The sequence below is a fragment of the Pteropus medius genome, unplaced genomic scaffold (assembly GCF_902729225.1).
Source record: "Pteropus medius unplaced genomic scaffold, Ma_sr-lr_union100, whole genome shotgun sequence".
Taxonomy (NCBI): domain Eukaryota; kingdom Metazoa; phylum Chordata; class Mammalia; order Chiroptera; family Pteropodidae; genus Pteropus; species Pteropus medius.
This window is the reverse complement of record NW_024350319.1, coordinates 19,383,165-19,402,488: the sequence shown is the minus strand read 5'-3', so window position 1 is coordinate 19,402,488 and position 19,324 is coordinate 19,383,165. Positions and strand designations below refer to the sequence as shown.

At 35.8% G+C, this 19,324-nt stretch overlaps 1 protein-coding gene across 9 annotated transcripts in view; it reads left to right on the top strand.

Moving 5' to 3' along the window:
* The window catches only part of GBP5 (guanylate binding protein 5), a 50,082-nt gene extending 31,141 nt beyond the window's left edge, over positions 1-18,941 (top strand). For 2 of the 9 annotated variants that reach the window (XM_039838753.1, XM_039838759.1), the window contains one exon: positions 554-1,568. In XM_039838753.1, the coding sequence (XP_039694687.1) occupies positions 554-664 (111 nt within the window). In that variant the 3' untranslated portion in view covers positions 665-1,568. Of the gene's footprint in view, positions 1-185; positions 1,569-5,765; positions 6,233-8,105; positions 8,271-9,776; positions 10,013-13,316; positions 13,885-16,661 lie in introns of those variants that run through there. The other 7 variants (XR_005647764.1, XR_005647766.1, XR_005647765.1 and 4 more) reach the window with 7 other exon arrangements.
* Positions 18,942-19,324: the final 383 nt, after the last annotated feature.

The following is a 19,324-nucleotide window of genomic DNA, read 5'->3' as shown; positions in this document are numbered from 1 at the left end:
TTTTGGGATTACAGCCCTACACTGAAGGGAAATAGGGTCAGCCTGGGGTTTTTGATCTTGCTCTTTCTACTTCTGCCTCGTAACTGTGGAGACCTAAAACAAATTCCCTGATCTAAGGCTCAGACTCCTTGCCTGATTTTGGATGTCACCTAGACATCAGTTGTCTTATTGACCTCTCCTCGTAGAACTAGATCTGACATTATTCTGCGTATAAATGAAAAATTGAAGTCAAGATGTGACTCAGATCACTCGAAGAGGAAAGAGGAAGAAAACTCAGAATGTAATTCTTAAGATGCAAATATTTCAGGGACTGAGAAATGGTGATGTTTCTATGCCTATAGAAAGAGATATAGGAAAAGAATCACTCAAGTAGGAAACCAAGAATGAGAAGTAAAATGGATGTGAATAGAAAAGACAATTCAGGAACTGTCTTTGGTTACTGATGGCTTAAAATAAGTAAGGAAAGTCAGTGATTTCAGCTTATCCCCGCCCCTCTCAATGATCTGGACATCACTTTGTGCTAAGCTCTATAGTTCTATTTATCACTCTTTAGGAAGAAGCTGCACAGCAGAAGAGGATACGGGCTGAAATAAGAAGGCTTCAGAATGAGCTTCAGCAGCTCCAGTGGGTAGACCCACCAGATAATATATGCATCTTACTCTAAAGCTAAACACCAGAATTTCTTTTTTGTGTTCACTTTCACCGAAGACAGAATGAAACAAGAAACTAGAGAACTCAGGACAATTACCATTTGAATAAACTGCATAATAATTATATCAAACTTTTGTTATAAAATTATGATGCTTATAATTGGTAAAATGTACATTTTAATAGTTTAAATGATGATTACTTCCTTGAAAAGATTGTGGGTTGTGTAATAAGGGACATTTGATCACTGCTTTTATTTGGTACAGATATTGGGCTGGCTCTCTCAGGGGAAACTTTCTCTTGTACCCCTCTAGTTTTCCATATTTGTCTCAGAAGGGGATTAGAAGTGACATAGGGGGTGTGATTCACAATGGGCTAAGTCAAGTGAGACCAAAGTCTTGAACTCAGGTGGGCATCACTCCTGACAAGTGGTCATGTGCTGGATGCCATCAGAGGGGTTCACCAATGGGAAAGACGACTAATCTAGCTTCTTAGAGGAGACAATGTACGGTTCCCACCTGGGTGGAGGCTGTGACTCCTGGTCATGGTCAGCAGACAGTTTGCTTAGAGAGATCCCAAACTGGAAATGAATAATAATGTATGAAAGAGAGGTGTTCCAGAAGATGGAAGGAACTACCACCATGGAAAGTGTGTCTTAGGCCGAAGGGATAAAAAAACATTTTCTTTTTTGCTACCCTTACCAAGGGCATAACTTAAATAAGACATTTTAATATCATTAAGCAATTTATATGGAATTTAATAACTGTGTGTTTTATCTTTATAATTCTTTAGAGTCTATAAATAAATAGTAAAAGAAATACTAGATAATGTGTCAGAAAATCTAATGTGGCTCATTTAATTTTATGCTTACTTATAGTGCTAAAAAGTTAAACAATTTTAATTCTTTGCAATTATTTATGAAAGCCTATTAATTTTTCTTTAAAACTATGAATTGTGTGAATATATGTTTGTAAATATTTTTAACCATAAATAACCATTAAAAATTTTAAAATAACTCTTTATTTTCTCCAATAGTTAAAAGTCTTTAGGGAAGCCTTCTGAATTTCCCTAAGGAGATTATGAATTATTTTAAGCCTGAAAATAAAATAAATTTTATTACATATTTTTATTTGTGTTTCATTTCTTTTTTTATCTCCAGTAGAATAAGTTTCGAAAATTATAGAAACATTACACAAAGCTCTATTTTCTTCCCTTAAATTGTTTATTTATATAAGGAATTTCTCAGTTTGGTTATACTATAGTAGTTTAAACTTTTCAAGTTGCTCAAAATGTGATTTACTTATTTACAGAAGAAAAGCAAATACATTTTAACTTATGTCCTTTTTTCTGTTCTTCATAGACTTTAATTATGCCAAACTTCCCATATCAGTTAGGGCCTGGTGCTACTCAGTTCTATTTCTAGATTTGGACTGAACTTCAGAAGGTACCAAATACCACAGCACATATGGCTGAGTATTTGCCTAACAATAGTCTATAATTGCCTTTGCAAGCCATATAATAAAAGATAAAATAAAATGCATTTTAACATCCAAGGAAATGTCATAGTTGAAAACAATAACACTATCTTCAAATTAAATATTAATTACTACCTCTTTTACAGAGATTTTAAAAAAAAAAAACCCTTGAAACTAAGCAAAATTAAGTCACTTTATCTAAGTTTCCAAGCTTGGACTTTATTACAAAGCATTTGATTTCTAGTCCAATACTTCTATTTTCAGGGAAAAAAAAGGTGGGGAGTGGGGCTTTCTCCTTCCTGTTAGAATGGACAGAGGTGCATCTTTCAACCAATGCTCACATTCTTCCCTACCAGCATTCCTGGCTCACACTCATCCCCAAATATTTTGATCTCATATGAATCTCATATGAGGTGGTCATTGGGTACAAAATGACAAAAAAAAAAAGCAAAAAAAACTTTAAGGTGAACATTGACAGTTTCTTGAAGCTACCAGGAGCTAGACTACAGTTCTTGACCTTTACAGTGTTCCTTTGTGAGGTCAACTAATTAAGTTTTAAATGCAATGAAAAGGCAAAGAAACAGATCCTCCTCTAGAGCTTCCACAAGGATGGCAGCCCTGCTAACACCTTGATTTTAATCCTGTGAGATTTCTGACTTTCAGAACTGTAAAATAACTTTAAGTTGTTTTAAGCTACTGTTTGTCCTAATTTGTTATAGCGGCAATAGATAGCTAATATAACTTCTATATTAATTAACATTATCAAGTTATTAATACTAGCTAATAGTTATTCAGGGTCTATTATGTGCCAGTTATGAGGACTTTAATAATAAATTCACTGCTTATAAAAATTATGAATTATTAACAATATTATTAATATAATTTATTATTATTATTACTAAAGTTATTGTTGTTCTCGTCATTGTGAAGTTAAGAAAATTAAGACTTGGAATTAAATAAATTGTTTAAGGACAATGCCATAGAAGATATTTTGACACTAGACCCCCCCACATTCATAATCATCTTGTGATATTCTCTTTCTAGTTGTACTTAGGAAAACGGACATAGTGAAAAATATGCCAAAATTTAAGGTTGAAGGCTACAGCAATTAAAATAGAGAGCATAGTTTAAAAACAGTCTAAAAGAATTCACACAAAAAAGTAGACAAAGAAAAATTCCAGAAAATAAGTGAAGAAAGTACGGTATTGATTCTTGAATAAATTGATCATCAATGGAATAGAAAGTCCAAAGAAATAGATTGCAGAGAATTATATAGGTTAAAAATAAACTTCTTCTAGGTTGAGACAAATGAATGATCATTTGGAAAAAGTCAAGATGAACCCAGATTTCATGTAATACAGTAGAAAAAACTCAAATTGATTAAAAAAATCAAAATGTAAAAACTATTAAAATTCATTTGAGGGCACCAAGTGTATGTTCTTCATAAACTGATAAAGAGGAGGGCCTTTCTAAACGTGACTCAAACCAGATGACATAAATCAATAAAAATAATGTTAAATGTGACTACATAAAAAAAAAAAATTTAAACTCTTTATTTTCGGCCAAAAAAATACTAAGACCAAAATTCTTTGAAAACGCCAAACTGAGAAAAATACTTGTAGCTAATGTCACAAATAGGAATCTCTCCAATATATAAGGAGACCTTAAGGGGATGATGACAAAGAATATAAACAAGCAAGTCACAGAAAAGAAATAAAATAATGTTTAAACATATGAAAAGTTACTCTGCTTTAATCATAAGAAAAATGCAATTGAAAGTACACTGAGAAATCATTTCTAGTCTTTCAGCTTTGGCAAAAGTTCACAAGTTTGAGAGTACATTCTACTGGCAAAGTTAGGGAATGAACACAGTTTTGTGTTGTTAAGGGAAATCTAAAGTGTTTCAACATCGAAAGTGGAGAATCTGATTATTTCTACCCACATTACGGATTCTTCTGCATGTCTATTCTACCAATAATTCCACACTTAAATGAAGTGAAATATATACAAAGTCATTCACTGGAGTCAATATTCAGAATTGAAATGAGAAACAACCAACAGATCTGTCTATAAGTAACTGGATAAACCATCGAATAATAAACATTTGAATAAAGAATAAGGAAGCTCTTCTGTATAATGTGGAAAGAGCTCCAGGATTTATTGCTACATTAAAAAAAGCAAGTTGCAGTGTATACAGTGAGTGGTTTTCTACCTTTATGTTAGAAATATTTTATATTTGTGCCTAAAAATGTCTGTATATAAACACTTTTTTATTGTTTGCATTAGTATTAAAAAAAAACACTAGAAAGGTAAACAAATCTAATTAAGATGATGACCTATAGAGTGAGCATGGACAGCAGTTAGACCAAGAGTCCCCAATCCCTGTTAGGAACCGGGATGCACGGCCAGAGGTGAACAGCGGGCTAGTGAACAAAGCTTCATCTGTATTTGCAGCTGCTCCCCAGCACTAGCATCTGTTGTGACCAGAATAACCAGACCCAACTTGAGTCCTCTTAACCAGGAGACGGTTTATTAGCCGGCCGCTGTCCTTGCAAAGGAGCAGGCCCGAATTGCCAAGATACAAGGTTTTTAAGCCCCAAATCCCATTCCTCATTCTGTCTTAAACACAAAGGTCCATCTTTCTTCTATTCACTACCTGTCAATCCACTAGTCAGGTGTGCAAGCGGGGAGTACAGAAGCAGAAAGCTTGTTGTTAGAATGTTATGTTCCTATGGGTGATTGCCTATGTTCCCATGGGCTATAGCCAGTGTTCCCATGGGTGATGGCCAAACAGTAATTTTCAGCTTATATACAATTGATTATTTTTCATGCCACGCAAGCAAGCAGGGTTACACAGGCTAAAATTGGCAGTTAGCGTATGAGCTCATTGTTACAAGTTTCATGATTAACAGAATGTGGTTAGGGGTTCCAGAAACTAGGCCTAAGGTATAGACTTCCTTTTTCCAGTTTCAGGTTTTAATTATTCTTTAACCCTTTCACATTTCAGCAGGCCATTACACATCATGGCCTCAGATCCCTCTCAGATCATTAGGCATTAGATTCTCATAGGAGCTTCTGATTTTGATGTTATCTTCTTACCATTTTGATTTGCAAATGTGGATATATTACCCCGGTGGCTCTGCAGATGCTTTAGTCATATCTCCTGCTGCAGGGACCATAACTTGCTAATGGCTCTGGCTGCTGTGCTCTGAATTTTACGTGACTTTTCCAAAGATGTCAGGACCTTGAATCTTGTCGAGAACACTTGGGGGAACTTGAACCAGGGATTTCAGAGCCTTGTATATTTCCCAATGAGGTTTTTCCCTTAGATTATGCTATATTTGTTAATTCCATTTTATCAACACAAATGCTGGTTTTGAGGGCCTTAGAACTATAATAATGACAAATAGGCTAAATACAAACTAATTGCTTTTGACAGCAGTCTTTGACGGACATGATGCCAAAGTCAAAATCTAAAAATTCCTTAACCTAAAATGAACTAGTCCTGAAAAGTTTTGGAAATGTATAATGGCACTTTCAACTTTACAACAATCTACTCACATGCAATTTTCACCATCTGGAAACAGATGTCACAGACAACAGAAGAAATCGAATTATCTCACTATTGTTTATATTTCACAGATTGGATCTTGGGACCAAGAGTGAAGATACTCTTTCCAATTAGCCTCACTTTCATGACAGTAAATCTGTTCTGAAGGAATGGGTCAGAGCAAGCTAAGGAAATAGCAAGAATCTGGGCAATACCTGCAGGTAGGGCCTGTGGTCATCATCAGTGATGTGGCTTTAAATGGATATACTCAACAACTGGTAGAAGAGAAGAAAAGGCACAGTCAGCTGAATCTATGCTTACAAGGAACAGAACAAACATCAGCACTGCTTAGGGAATGACATAAGAGATCCTTTTGTCTTTTTCATATTTATAAATATGTGATACCGTATTTAGCCGGAGGTTATATTTGTTTTTTAAGTATCCACCCTACAAATTGGAAGTCCTCCTAAATTTTCATTTTAGTGGTCTGCATTCCCCACGGGGTTGCTGTTGATACCGCGCAGGATGAGGAGGACAGGAGTCCCTTATTATTTTTTTCACATGGCTTCCACTGACACCCAGTGTTTGCTGGCTCCTTACCCTTGAAAGTCCTACCTCTTCTCCACTAGGCCTCCTCTGACATCACCCCAGTGAGAAGAGAGAAGGGTGCCTTATGATCATGCAATGGGAATAAGAGTCTAGCTTCCTAGTAAATCTTCTCTGATGCCATCCAGGCAGGGGGTAGGAGAGCCTCTTTACAACATGGAGAGGACAGAAGTCTAGGCCATTCCTTGCTATGTGGGAAGCTGGGGTTTGGCGTGCTGATTTTACTGTGCTGTTTGGATGGAATGAAGTGGTTTTGTTGTCCAGAACTTTCTTCGTTTTGCTAGGTTGCCTCTTTCCTGGTCTTTTGGCTAGAGAAGATGCGCTTTTATTGGGCTTTTTATTTCAGAACCTATTGATATTTCTCGATTGTCAGCTTTTCCAGCATTAAAACTGGGACATGTCCGTTCTGCCTTCTTCTCTTCATCTTTAAGTCTTCCAATGTTTGTTATACATACAATATTCAGGGCTTTTAGTGGTACTTGGTGGGAGGAATAGGGAAAAGTGCTTCTACTTCATCTTTCCAGAAGCAGAAATCCTCTCTTCAACATTGAATATTTCCAATTTAAGGAAAAATAGAAACGAAGAAAAAAGGGAAAGGGACAGGGAAAAAGAAAACCTCTCTTGACCTCGTATGTAGATCAGTTGGAATACAAACTTTTGCTTCTTTTCAAAGTAATATTTTGATAATTACATCCTCTTCTCCTTGTTTGTCAAAATTATGAAATATGATACATACAGAAGAGTGCATAAGATGTAAAATACAAAAAGAAAAATATAAACATAAAATTGTCATTATAAAATAAATACCTAAATAACCACAAGGTACAAAAATTGAGCATTCCTAACTCTGAGTATCCCTAATGGTCCATATTACAACCTCTGACAATATTGCTAGAGCCAATCAATATCATAATTTTCACAATTCTTTTCTAGGATTTTATCATATACATACGAGGACCTAAATAATATAATTTAGTTTGACCCGCTTTCAAACTTTACACAAAGATAAAGACATTATATATATTCTTTGATATCTTGCTTCATTTGTTCAATAAGATATTTATAAAATTCATTTTATTTCTTGTGTGTAGGTGTAAGCTGTATATATAATATGATGATAAAAACAATTTATTTCTTTTATTATTGATATATATCTTTGGATTTTCAGTTTATCTTATATGAAATGTTATTAAGGCTATTTCTGTACATAAATACCTATACACATATGCATACAATTCCCTTGAGTAATAAACCCAGAAGTGGAATTTATAGGTCATAGAGGATGTATCTTCAGTCTTTCTAGATCCGGTTTAACATAATTTCGAAGTCTCTGCAGCAATTTGCCTACTAAACAAGAATATGAGTGTTCTGCACATCAGAACTTTTAACTTTCGTTAATATAGTGGCTGTGTAATGGTATCTCATTGAGACATTAATTTGCCTTGTTCTCATATGAATCAGGTGGAACACCTTTTCATGTGCTTCTTTGTTAGGTTTATTATCTCCTTTTTTTGTTCAGGGCCTGTTGATGTCTTTTTATTTATTGTCTGTGTCTTGAACTCTAAGATATATATACATATATATATATTTTTTTTCTTAATAGGCTTTTTTATTGGGTAGATGGTTTATAAATGTCATTTCCCATTCTGTGATTTGCTTTGTTAACTCCTTTTATGGTGTTTTTATGAAAAGAAGTTTTTAATTTTAATGCAGTTAAACACTTTATGAAGAGCAGTGTGTGTGCAGGTGTGTGTGTGTGTGCGTGTGTTCTGTAAGAATTCTTTCTTTCATATAAAAATATTTATCATTTTACCTTTCATGTTTAGGTCATTAATCCACCGAGAACTGATTTTCCTATATGGTGTGAAGTACAAGCACAAAGTATTTTTCTGGAGAAGGAGAACTCATTTCCCCATCAGTTTAATAGAAGATAGTCTTTTCCCAACTCTTATGAATGGAGAACTCTGTCATAAGTTAAATGTCAATAAATAGTAAGTATATCTGTTTTGGGGTTCTCTCCATTGTTCTTTTGGCTTATTTGTTTATCCAGGTGCAAATATTACAACATACTACTTACTAATATATTAATAAGTTTTTGTTGCTGCTACAACCAATCCTTCTAGAATATTTTTTTAAAGGTTCTTGACCTTACTTGAATATTTTGCATTTCTATATAAAATTTAGAATCAGCTTATACTCCCAACAGTGGTTTAAATTTTTATTGGGACTACATTGAATGCATTAAAAAATATTTCTACCAACTTTATTTTAAAATCTCTGTCTTTATCTTCATTTTGAAATTTTTTTGCTGGGTAGAGCATTTCGGGTTGACATTTTTTAGCCAGCACTTTAGAGATGTTTTTCCACTTTCTAACTTGCAGTTTCCACAAAGAAGTCACTAACATTCTTACTTTTGTTTCTTTAGATATAATGTTTGTTTTTCTCTAGTAGCCTTCAATTTTCTTTCTTTATATTTAGATTTCATTACTTTAACTATAGTATGCTTTGGTGTGCTTTGTGTTTGTCCTGCTTGAGGTTTTTTGAACTTCCAGTTCTGTGGTTTGTTCTTTCAATAGTTTTGGAAAGTTCTCAGCCATGTTCTCTTTCCTTTCCATGTCTTTTTTCATTTTATTTTTTTGATATTCCACATACTAAACCTTTTAAAGGAAGATGTCCTGAGTTTATGGATGTTCAGTTATTTCTTTCACTCTTTGAATCTCGAGTTTCAGTTTGGTCGATTTCTAAATACCTGTCTAAAATTCTCTGATTTTTTTCTACTGCTGTGTACTCGTTCAGTCTTCTCCTAAGCTCCTTAGAGGATATCTTCATCACTGATACTGTGCTTTTTATTTATAGCATTTCTAATTGACTCTATTAATAGTTTCCATTTCTCTGCTGGAAATCCACACGTGATTGTGTATGTTGTTCACTTTGCCACTATATCTCTTAACATAATAATCATAGTGATTGAACATACTGTCTGATTGTTCCAACACTTGGTCTATCTCTATTTCTGTTCCTTGTTTTATCTCTTTACAATGAATAGTTTTAACTTCATTTTTCTGTGAGTCTTATAATTTTTGCTACTGAATGCTGGGCATTGCTTTAAAAAGTTGAGATTGAGATAATAATGTTTATGCTTGGAAATGAGCATACCTCTCTTATGTTAAGATGTCTGAGGTGAACATTGATTCAATGTAATTGTAGTTCAGTTGGGTTTGGGTTTTGTTTTTTCTTTAGCTCTCTTCAGGGCACCACCAGCTTCCAACTTCTCCAGTGCAGTTTTAGCTTTACGCTGTTCTTTATGTGAGACCTAGAACACCAGCGGTTAGTCTAAATATTGCTGTTACACTCCTAGTTTTAGTGGACCCTGCACACTGGGTCACGTGGGTTCTGTCCTTCTTTAAGCTTTTGTTCCTATCTCAACGATAGGCTGCTATTACTTGTAACTCAGTTCAAGGCTTCTGGTGAAGGCAAGGGTTATTTCTGTTCTCCAGGTACTGCTATTCAACCGTGAACCATGGAACACCCAGCCTGCCTACCCTACCAAGGAGAGTCCCTCATGTCCTTTGTTCTGTACCTTAACAAAGGTGAAGGGCTGAAGAAGTACAAATTAGTAGTACAAAATAGTTACAGGAATGTAGAGGACAGCATAGGGAATATAGTTAATAGTATTGTAACGGCTCTGTGTAGAGCCTGATGGGTGCCAGAGTAATTGGGGGGATCACTTCATAAACTATATCAATGTCTAACCCATGTACTGTATACTTAAAACTAATATAAATTTTTTTTTTTTAATGAAACTCTTCAGGTCTATTTTTCACTAGGCTCCAAAGCTGAGTACACTGGGTATAAAAAGTCCCACTATTTCTAAAACAAGATGCGAGATCCCTGGACTATAATTTAGGAGTTTTTTATATGCACATACATATATGTGTTCATATTGTTGTGAAAAGAGTACTTATGTTAACTACAAGAGTACTTTTTAAGAAAAATGTGGAGAGAAGAAAGAAAAAAATAAGAAATGAGTAAGTAAAAATTCCCCCCAAACCCACAAACCAACTCAAACAAACAAAAACCTCAAATTTCTTTCCTTGCAAAGCACCTCTGACAGGCTGTTGAAATATTTCAGTCTACCGTTACTTTACTAATATTCATGCCTGCTGTTCTGTATTCCTTGTGGGGCCAAGGAAACCCAAACCACCTGTGAGAGGGATGGCCCTGGGTTTTCAAAGCTGGGGTTGGGTACCGCGAACCTTGCCATCCACCTCATCCCATTTCTCTCAGCTCATTTCTCCAACCTCTGTAAAAACAGTTGAAAACCCCAACCATTAAAGCCACGAAAGAACAGAACAGAACAGAGAAAAGAAAAGAAGAGAGAGAGAGAGAGAGAGAGAGAGAGGAGGAGTATATGAAGAGAAGAAATATAGTAGAGAGAGAGAGAGAGGTGCAGGAGAGAGAGAGAGAGAGAGAGAGGAGAGAGAGAAAGGAAGAATAAAATAGGAAGGAAATAATGGGAAGGAAGGAAGGAAGAAATGGAAGGAAGGAAGGAAGGAAATAAAGGAAAATAAAGAAGGAAAATAAATAAAATAAGAAAGGAAGGTAAAATAAATAAACAGCTGGTTGGTTGTTGTTGTTGTTGTTGTTGTTGTTGTTGTTGTTATATGAGAGAGAGAGAGAGAAAGAGAAGAGAAGAGAGCCAGTCAAATAATAATGAAGGAAATGCAATGAAGAATAATGGAAATAATGTACACAGCCAGGCCAAAGCCAAAGATATATATATATATATATATGAGAGAGAGCATGAAAAGAAAGAAAGAAAGAAAGAAAGAAAGGAAAGAAAAGAAAGAGCAGAAAAGAAAGAAAAAAAGAAAAGAAAAGAAAGAGAAAGAAAGAAAGAAAGAAAGAAAGAAAGAGAAAGAAAGAAAGAAAGAAAGAAAGAAAGAGAAAAAGAAAGAAAGAGAAAAAGAAAGAAAGAGAAAAAGAAAGAAAGAAAGAAAGAGAGAGAAAGGAAGAAAGAAAGTGATATTTCGATTTCAGATCTCCTCATCCCACCCATAACTGCTGGCTATAATTTCCAACTCGATTTTCAGCTTCTAAAGAGAATAGTCTGTATCAGGAGGAGCCAAATGTAGGAGCGTGGGAGAAACAAGTAGGGACAGCTAAGAACTTGTCCCCTGACTGCAGCTCCCTCCCCACGTAAAGTCTCTCCTAAATATGGTATTCCATGCATGTGTCCCTTAACTAACGACAACGACAACAGTACTCAGAGGCAGACTCTATACTGGCAGGTGGCCAAGGCAGCGAGAGGCCAGATGGTGTGTGGCCCGCGGGGTACTTTGCGTCCGGGTATCTCTCAGCGTCTGGGTTTGGAGCCTAGGCAGTTGTGAGGCGACAGTGCGCACACTGTGTTCCCGGGATGCGGTGTTGCTCCGCAGGCACCCACCCAGGGCTGCACAAAGAGCTGCACGGGAGAAGCAGGTGTGCACCCTACCCTCATCTGTGGGTAGTCTTTTTGTTTTTTTGGACTGAGGGACCAAACCCAGCCCCCTTGAGAGGTGCAGTGTGAAGTCTCTTCCTTCACTCCTCTTTAGAAGTTCCGAAAAGGCACCCTGCTAGGCATTGGAAAAAGAGAGACAAATGATCTTAACTTAGGGACAATTTAAATCTAAAATGTAGACAATTGATTATTTTTGTTTTAATCACATCCAATATTCCAAATATACTCTTCCTACTCTGTTGTTAATCAACTGTTTAAAATATGTGGTCTAAATATGCTTTGTCCCGCAAGCACTGTTTCCAAATGTGTGGTTCATGCACAGATAACAACCTGCAGTACTTATTAAAAATATGGGTTTGGGGGTCTTTTAAATCATCACTCCAGATGACTCTATGGACAATAACTTTGGGGCACGCTCGTATATGAGAGCTCTTACCACTTGGGGTCCAGGACTGCCTGAATGACTATTCACAGTAACCATACCGTAGGCAGAGGGCTGGCAGCAATGTGGCGACATATGGATGTTGCTTGGCATCATCTTAGAGAGAATAAAGGCACGGCCTCTTTGGTCTCTATCACTCAGTGCTATGAAATTTTCCATTCATTGAGATGAAAACAATGAAAGTAGAGCCTCACCCAGATGTGGGATTCTTTCAGATATGGGAAAATCGTCAAACATTATAAACAAGAAATGTCTTCTTTTGTCCAGTTAAATCCTGGACCCAAACATTTTTAAGCACTCTAAAGGTCTTTTTTTGCATGTTGAGACGAGCCACATTCTTTCTCTCTTCTCCCTTCTTTCATGGTCACTCCTCCATCCAGTCCGCCTCCTGTTTTGACCGTTTCACTAAATCTGTTCTTATCATGGTCACTGATCACCTTCATTTTGTCTTTCTCAGAATGCTCTACATATAATTCAACCCCCAACAATCACTATCTCATTCCCCGCATAGTGCATTCCTTGCTTATTTTTCTTGAGATCATTTACCATCATCTAACATGCATATAAATCTTTACTTATTGGTTATATTAATTACCTGCCAGGCCCTACTAGATTAGAGTTCCCTGAGACAGGAATTTGTACCCTTTTTGTTCACTTCTGGATATTGAGCACCTAAAACAGTGCAGCATGTGGTAGGTACTCAACAAGTATTTGTAGAATTAATGAGACACCATAGTGTCCTGAAAATCTTAGAAACTCTTCTGATCACTCTTCTCATCAACTTCATGTCCCATTCTGCCTCTACTTACCCCCAAAATGTTAGTTTTCTCAGGACCCCATCACCAGTGCTTTGCTTTTCTCATTCTATTCAGTTTATTCATTTCCTGGGCAAGGTTAAAATAACCCTAAAATAGGGTTCACTTAAAGATCAGTGAGATAATAGACATAGGTATCTGTATACTAGGCTACATGTATTTCCCTGAGATATACGAATATAAGAAGTTGATATATATACATTCCACAAGCAGAAAGCTGATATGTGAGTAATTTGTATGACAATTAGAGATGACCGGGATCTTTTATTATACTGAATAGCTCTTCCAGGTTACAGAATATCACAGCATCCGGACCCATGACAGTCGCCATTTGCATGGTGAAAAACCAGGAGGAGCAACTGATGGTGAATCCCAAAGCATTACAGATTCTTGAAAAGGTCTCAAGATGATTGTAATGGCCATCGCAGAGCGGTATCAAACAGAAAAATCCTACCTAATGAACTGCCTTACAGGAGAGAAAAATGGTTAACTGTTGTCTTGAGACAGGAGCCATTTGCTAGGAAGCAGTGATAACAGAAGCTGTTCACACCTCCTTCACGGTTGTCTTAAGGAAGAGCCTAACTCCTCTGACTGAAGAAAATTTCTGATTCTCTCCACTAAATTTACAACCTTAACCTTATCTGTCCACAAAAGTTTATTCTTCTTAAAAGCAAAACACACACACACACTTGTCCTCTGGATCCCATCCACTCTCACCTGCTCAGGAGCTCAGCTCGGCCATTATTCTCTTTCTTTTTCCTGCATCATTTTGCCCAAACTACAGTGTCATTCCCAGCAGCATAAATTTTTAGTTTATTGTCCTTTTTAAAAAAAAAAATGGAAGAAGGAAGGAAGGAAGAGAGGGAGGGAGGGAAGGAAGGAGGGAGAGAGGGAGGGAGGAAGATGTTATTCTCAAATCTCAAGAGAGCTAAGATTCTATTTTTTTGCTCCATTTCATGACAAAAGTTTGATAAATTATACTCTCTTCTCTTTATGTATTTGGTGTTTTCTAATATGTGAATTATAACACACATGGAAAGCTGTATGAAACATACATATACAATAAAGTGAATAAGTGTAAAGTGATCATTTGTGTAATCACTGCTCAGCTCAAGAAGTACATTATATATACCCGAAAGTCCAAATCACACCTCTCACACCCCACCAGTGTTCACCAGTACTTTTGATTTTCATAACACTTCTTCCTCTTTGCTTTTTAAAAATAATTTTACAGTCTATGTATTCCTAAAGAACAGTTTGATTTGGCCTGCTTTTGAAGTTTGTATAAATGGAATTATTGTATGCATTCTTTTGTGTTGTTTTTCATATCAAGGATTTGTAACAATCATTCACTTTCTTGTACATATATGTAATTTATTTTTATTACTTGATAGTGTGCCATTGTGTGACGATACCACAATTTGTTTCTCCATTTATTATTGATGAATGCTGATAGTATTTCCAGGTTTTCTTTTTGATGAACTCAACTATTATAAATGCTTTTGTTCTTATATCCTGGTATACTTGTACTCAAACTTTCCTTGTGTATTATACCCAGAAATGGAATTGCAAGGTCATAGGGCATGTGCGTCTTCAGCTTTTCAGATAAAAGTTGAAAAACAACTTTTCAAATGTTGTGTGAAACTCACATGACTATTAACAGCAATTGAGATTTTTCTACATCCTTTCCACCATTTAGTAATGTCAGACATTTTCGCTTTTGCTAATCTGCTAACTGTATAGTTGTATATCATATGCTTCACTATAAATGAGTTCAAGAGTATTTTTCACATATTTATTTGCTGTTTGTTTTTCCTATTTTTTAAAACAAAAATTGCACTTCTCTTTTGTTTCCTCTTCCCTGAGTTTACAAGATCTAAAATTTTGCTTAATCATCATTTGTAATTAGCCATGTAAAATGTGAGAAAAATAACTAGTCAATAACTAGCCCCTATCCCCATTGTTACAGTAAATTTAGGATAAAACTACATTAACTTACTAGTTCTGATACTGAGGCATATATATATATATATATATACACACACACACACATATTTATATATATACATAAATATGTGTGTGTATATATATGTATATATATACATATATATACATACATATACATATATATTTTTTGTTTTTTGGTTTTTTTTGAGAATCAATACCTGAAGACTTGGCTAATTATATAGTATTTGAATCATCACAGATAAATGTCCCAAGAGCCACAAAAAGTCTAAAAGTGGCTTCTAGGTCTTGTACAACTTTCAAGACTGTGCAAATTACTAACAAGCATTAAATTTTCTCTTCAATGTTATCTTTATGAAAACAAACAGAATAGTTCAGGGTCGATGTAGCAGAAACAAAATGAATGTTTTATTGCTTCCCGATGTAGAGTGGTTTTTTTTTAAAAAAATTTGGTTGTTTCTTATGGTTCTTATTGATTTTTTTTTTTTTAGGAGAATCTCCCTGTAGTTTTTTAGGACCTTCTGTCTATTTAGAAAATGCCGCCATTTTTTTTCAAATGTATTAATTCTTCTCTGGCTCAGCACCACTACGTGTTGAACTGCAATCCATTAAAGGCTCAAGATCCTACACATCCAGCTCTGTTTCTCTTCATCTGTATTTCCTCTTCCCCTCTTTCTCCCCTTTTGCTTTCCAATCCATTAATTAGCTTCTAAGCAAAATATTTAGTCATTATCTTTTTTTGAAGCGAATTCTTGCCCATCATTCAGGGAAGGACATTCTTTTGGCCTGACCCAAATTATTTCATAGGTTTAATTCAAGGGATTCAGAAAATGAGAAATAAATATTAGGGAATTTCAACAATATCCTTTTTATTTTCTACTGAAGATGACATCAAGTAACAAGATGATTTCCCAGTGGACTAAATGGTCACTAGAGTCCATCCCAGCTCTAAAATTTCGGAAGCTTTCTAACTACTCAAGGTTCTCAGTTCCTAATTAATTTCCTTTTCCAATACCAAACTAATTTTTCTAACTCTATTTTTTATTTTGTTACTGTCCCTGTCAAAAACTTAACTGATTTTGTTATCTAACAAATCCTATCTACTTAACCAGGCATTCAGAGACTCACGTTATGGATTACGTAACTACATTTCAAGATTTAGTCCTCACTGGTGTCCTACTAAAAGACTGTTTCAGCAGAACTGGCCTAGACTGACAGCTCAGTGCTGTCCTTTCCATGGCAGTGTCTTCTCTGTTTAGGTGGCCTTCTCTTAACAATGACCCAAATAAAGAAAAGGAGGCGCTACATGAAGATGAACCAGAATCATAGGGTTCGTGTCTCAGTCCCCTCTCTAATTATACTTATGAATGCATGCTTTTTATATTCTTTTGAGGGTCAGATAAAAATACACAGGTTAACAGAGTTTACATTATCTATAATGTGGTCTATTTGAGTTTATGAAGATATAAGGTAAACAGGAGACACAAGCGTTTCTTGAGAAAGTCCTTAATATGTGTAAGGGTTGGTTTGACTGACCTTGCTGAAATGGAAGCAACTTTTCTCTCTACTGGGCCCTACAATCTTACAAGTTTAACAGTGTAGCTTCTGGGCAGTCTGGACTATCCATTGTCACTGTGTGTTATTTACTTTTCCCTTACAGGTTTCCATCTGGGTTCTAGTAAGGTCTGAAACCCCTTGGTATCTGTATGTGTTGTGTTCCTCACCCCTCCAAGCCAAACCATACAGGTCCTTCTGGACACCAAGGACCTGGACGTGTGAAAAAGGTAAGGCAGAGAGTCAACAAATCTTGTTTGCCCTTGCCATTTAATTCATCATCTTAATAAAACTTCTGTGACATATTCCTGCAAACGGTGAATCCAAGTTGTGGATGAAGTTAATTCTCTTGCTTGAAATTGTTTCTGGAGAGTACAAACATTTGGGTACTTTAGGGCAAGATTTTCATCTTAACACCGGGGTTCATGACACAAATTAATAAATCCTTATTGAGTTTACAGCTATTGCAACTGAGACTGTTTTTTCTTTCCTACGACTCAGTTGTCACAGTTGAGAAAGGGACACAAGGCAAAAGTTCATGTTTATAAATTTATTTGTGTGTGTGAGATCTGGAAATTGGGGCGCACTTCTTCCTTAGCTAAGTTCCCAGCTTTGTTACTCAACTAATCAGGGCAAAAATCCTCCTCAACACCTGATGAAGTAGAAGACTCCATCGAGTTTTAAGTTTCTTTCCAGAATTTGCTTGAACTGTCTGGATTTCACCCTGGAGATGAAGATAGATGGACAGACACACCGTCATTGAAGATGAGTACCTGGAAGATGTCTTAAGTCTGATTCCAGGTACCAGAGGATGGCCTGGGTTAGTGGATCAACCGAGTAACCTCATTCAGTACTTGAGTTCAACTTTTGTTTGAGCATTGACTAAGATCCATGCTAATGGTGGTGACAGTTGAGTGGCAATTGGTATTTGATATTCACTTGCAAAACTTTTGTGCTGGATGGAGTAAGATGACTGGAGAAATTTGTATTAGGGTTCTCCAGAGAAGATTTTTATTCTCCAGAGAAGGCTTTTTTTCTCCTTATCTCATGTCTGATCCCTTCTTGATCTATAAACAGCTATAATTTCATGTCAACATTCTTGGTTGAGTGTTTAATCTGTTTGCTGGCCATGTGTGTTGGGGATATTTAATGGGTATAGAGAACTTTTTCCTGCTCCCTCATCTTCACCCACTTTTAAGTGTAGGCATACATTGTCATCTGTCATAATAGTCTATATGCACCCCCAAGATCAGGCTCCAGACGAAAGGCCTCTCACATAATTGAAAATTAATAAATAATTGTTGAATTATTGAAGGAATAAAAGATCTATTTCAAGTACCTTTTCAACAATTTTTTCAGAAGGCTGGTTCACAACCACTCTTGCACATATTATTTTGGTACACTGAGAAGTCCGCAGCATGGCCAGTTCTAAAATTCTTTCTCTGTTTTCTCAGACTTTATCTATACCTGCTTCACTGATGCTGTCTTCTCACCTGTTAACCTGGTCTTCAGTAGGTCTCGCAGAAAGTATTTTTTAAGGCAACACTTCAGTGATAGAGTAGAGGTTGGGGCAGAAAATTATTAGAAATGTGAAGGAAAATAAAGGAGATCTCCTCTCCAAGAATACAGGAGATAGCTCTAAGAAGCTCAGGGGAGCTGAAAAGACAGATCAGGTGGACTCCTGCAGGCTTCTCTGTCTCAGATTAAATTCTGCTCCATAGGCATACATTTAATAGAACAAGAAAGTAAGAATATTTAAACAATCTGTGCAGCCTGAGGAGATCCCTCTCTGTGAAGCGAAGATTCATTCCAAGGTGGACACAGTGAAATTTTGTGGCAGAGACAGGCTCCTCTCTGGAGTGGCGAGAAGCAGAACCACAGGTTCTAGCCCTAGAACATGCATAGCTGGCGGGAGCTACTGGGAACTGTCATGCTTTATGTCCTGTTTATACATGAGAATCTGGTCTTGTTCACGTCTCCTGATCAATAACATACTTTAAACGCCACTAACTTCATTATTTTTGTAAACCCTTATGTCAATAAACAAACTCTTTGAATCCTTCCTAGACTAAATCACCAAGTTAAGGGGATGATTCCAGATTAGAATTCACATGCTCATTAATGACCTTATGGGTTTAAACTGGAGGCAGCTTGGAAACACAGATAGCACGTTATTTATTCTGAAATAAATAATGTAAATTACCAGCTGGAAAAAACATAACAATTTATCTCCTTATTTGTTCACCAGGATAACACATTAGATGCTACAACTATAGTAAATGTCTCTGGTTTCTGTCCAAAGAAACAGTCCAACCCCTACTTCCACATTGCCTTCCTATATTTCCCACCTTAACAGAATAATTCATCCATGTATAGCTGAACGATAATTATAACAGACTTTGTATATAGTCATTGCTTATTAAATACTTGTTTAACAAATAACCATTAGAAATATTTCTTGAATAAACGATTTTTTTCAAAAGGAAAATTACTTTCTTGTTGTGTATGTTTTTCTATGATTATAAAATAATTCATAGTCATTGAAAAAATTCACAATACTCAGAAAAGTATAAAAATAAAAATAATCTCTAATCTCATCAGTTAGAGAAAAATAATTTTTATTTCGGAGTATATGTTTCTAGGCTTTTATATACTAATTCTTGATTTATAAATTTTCTATAAAAAGAGTAATTTTATACATACTATAAATTGAATCATTCTCAACCAAATTTATCTATGGTTAATAACTTTAGTTCATCTGGAAAGGAG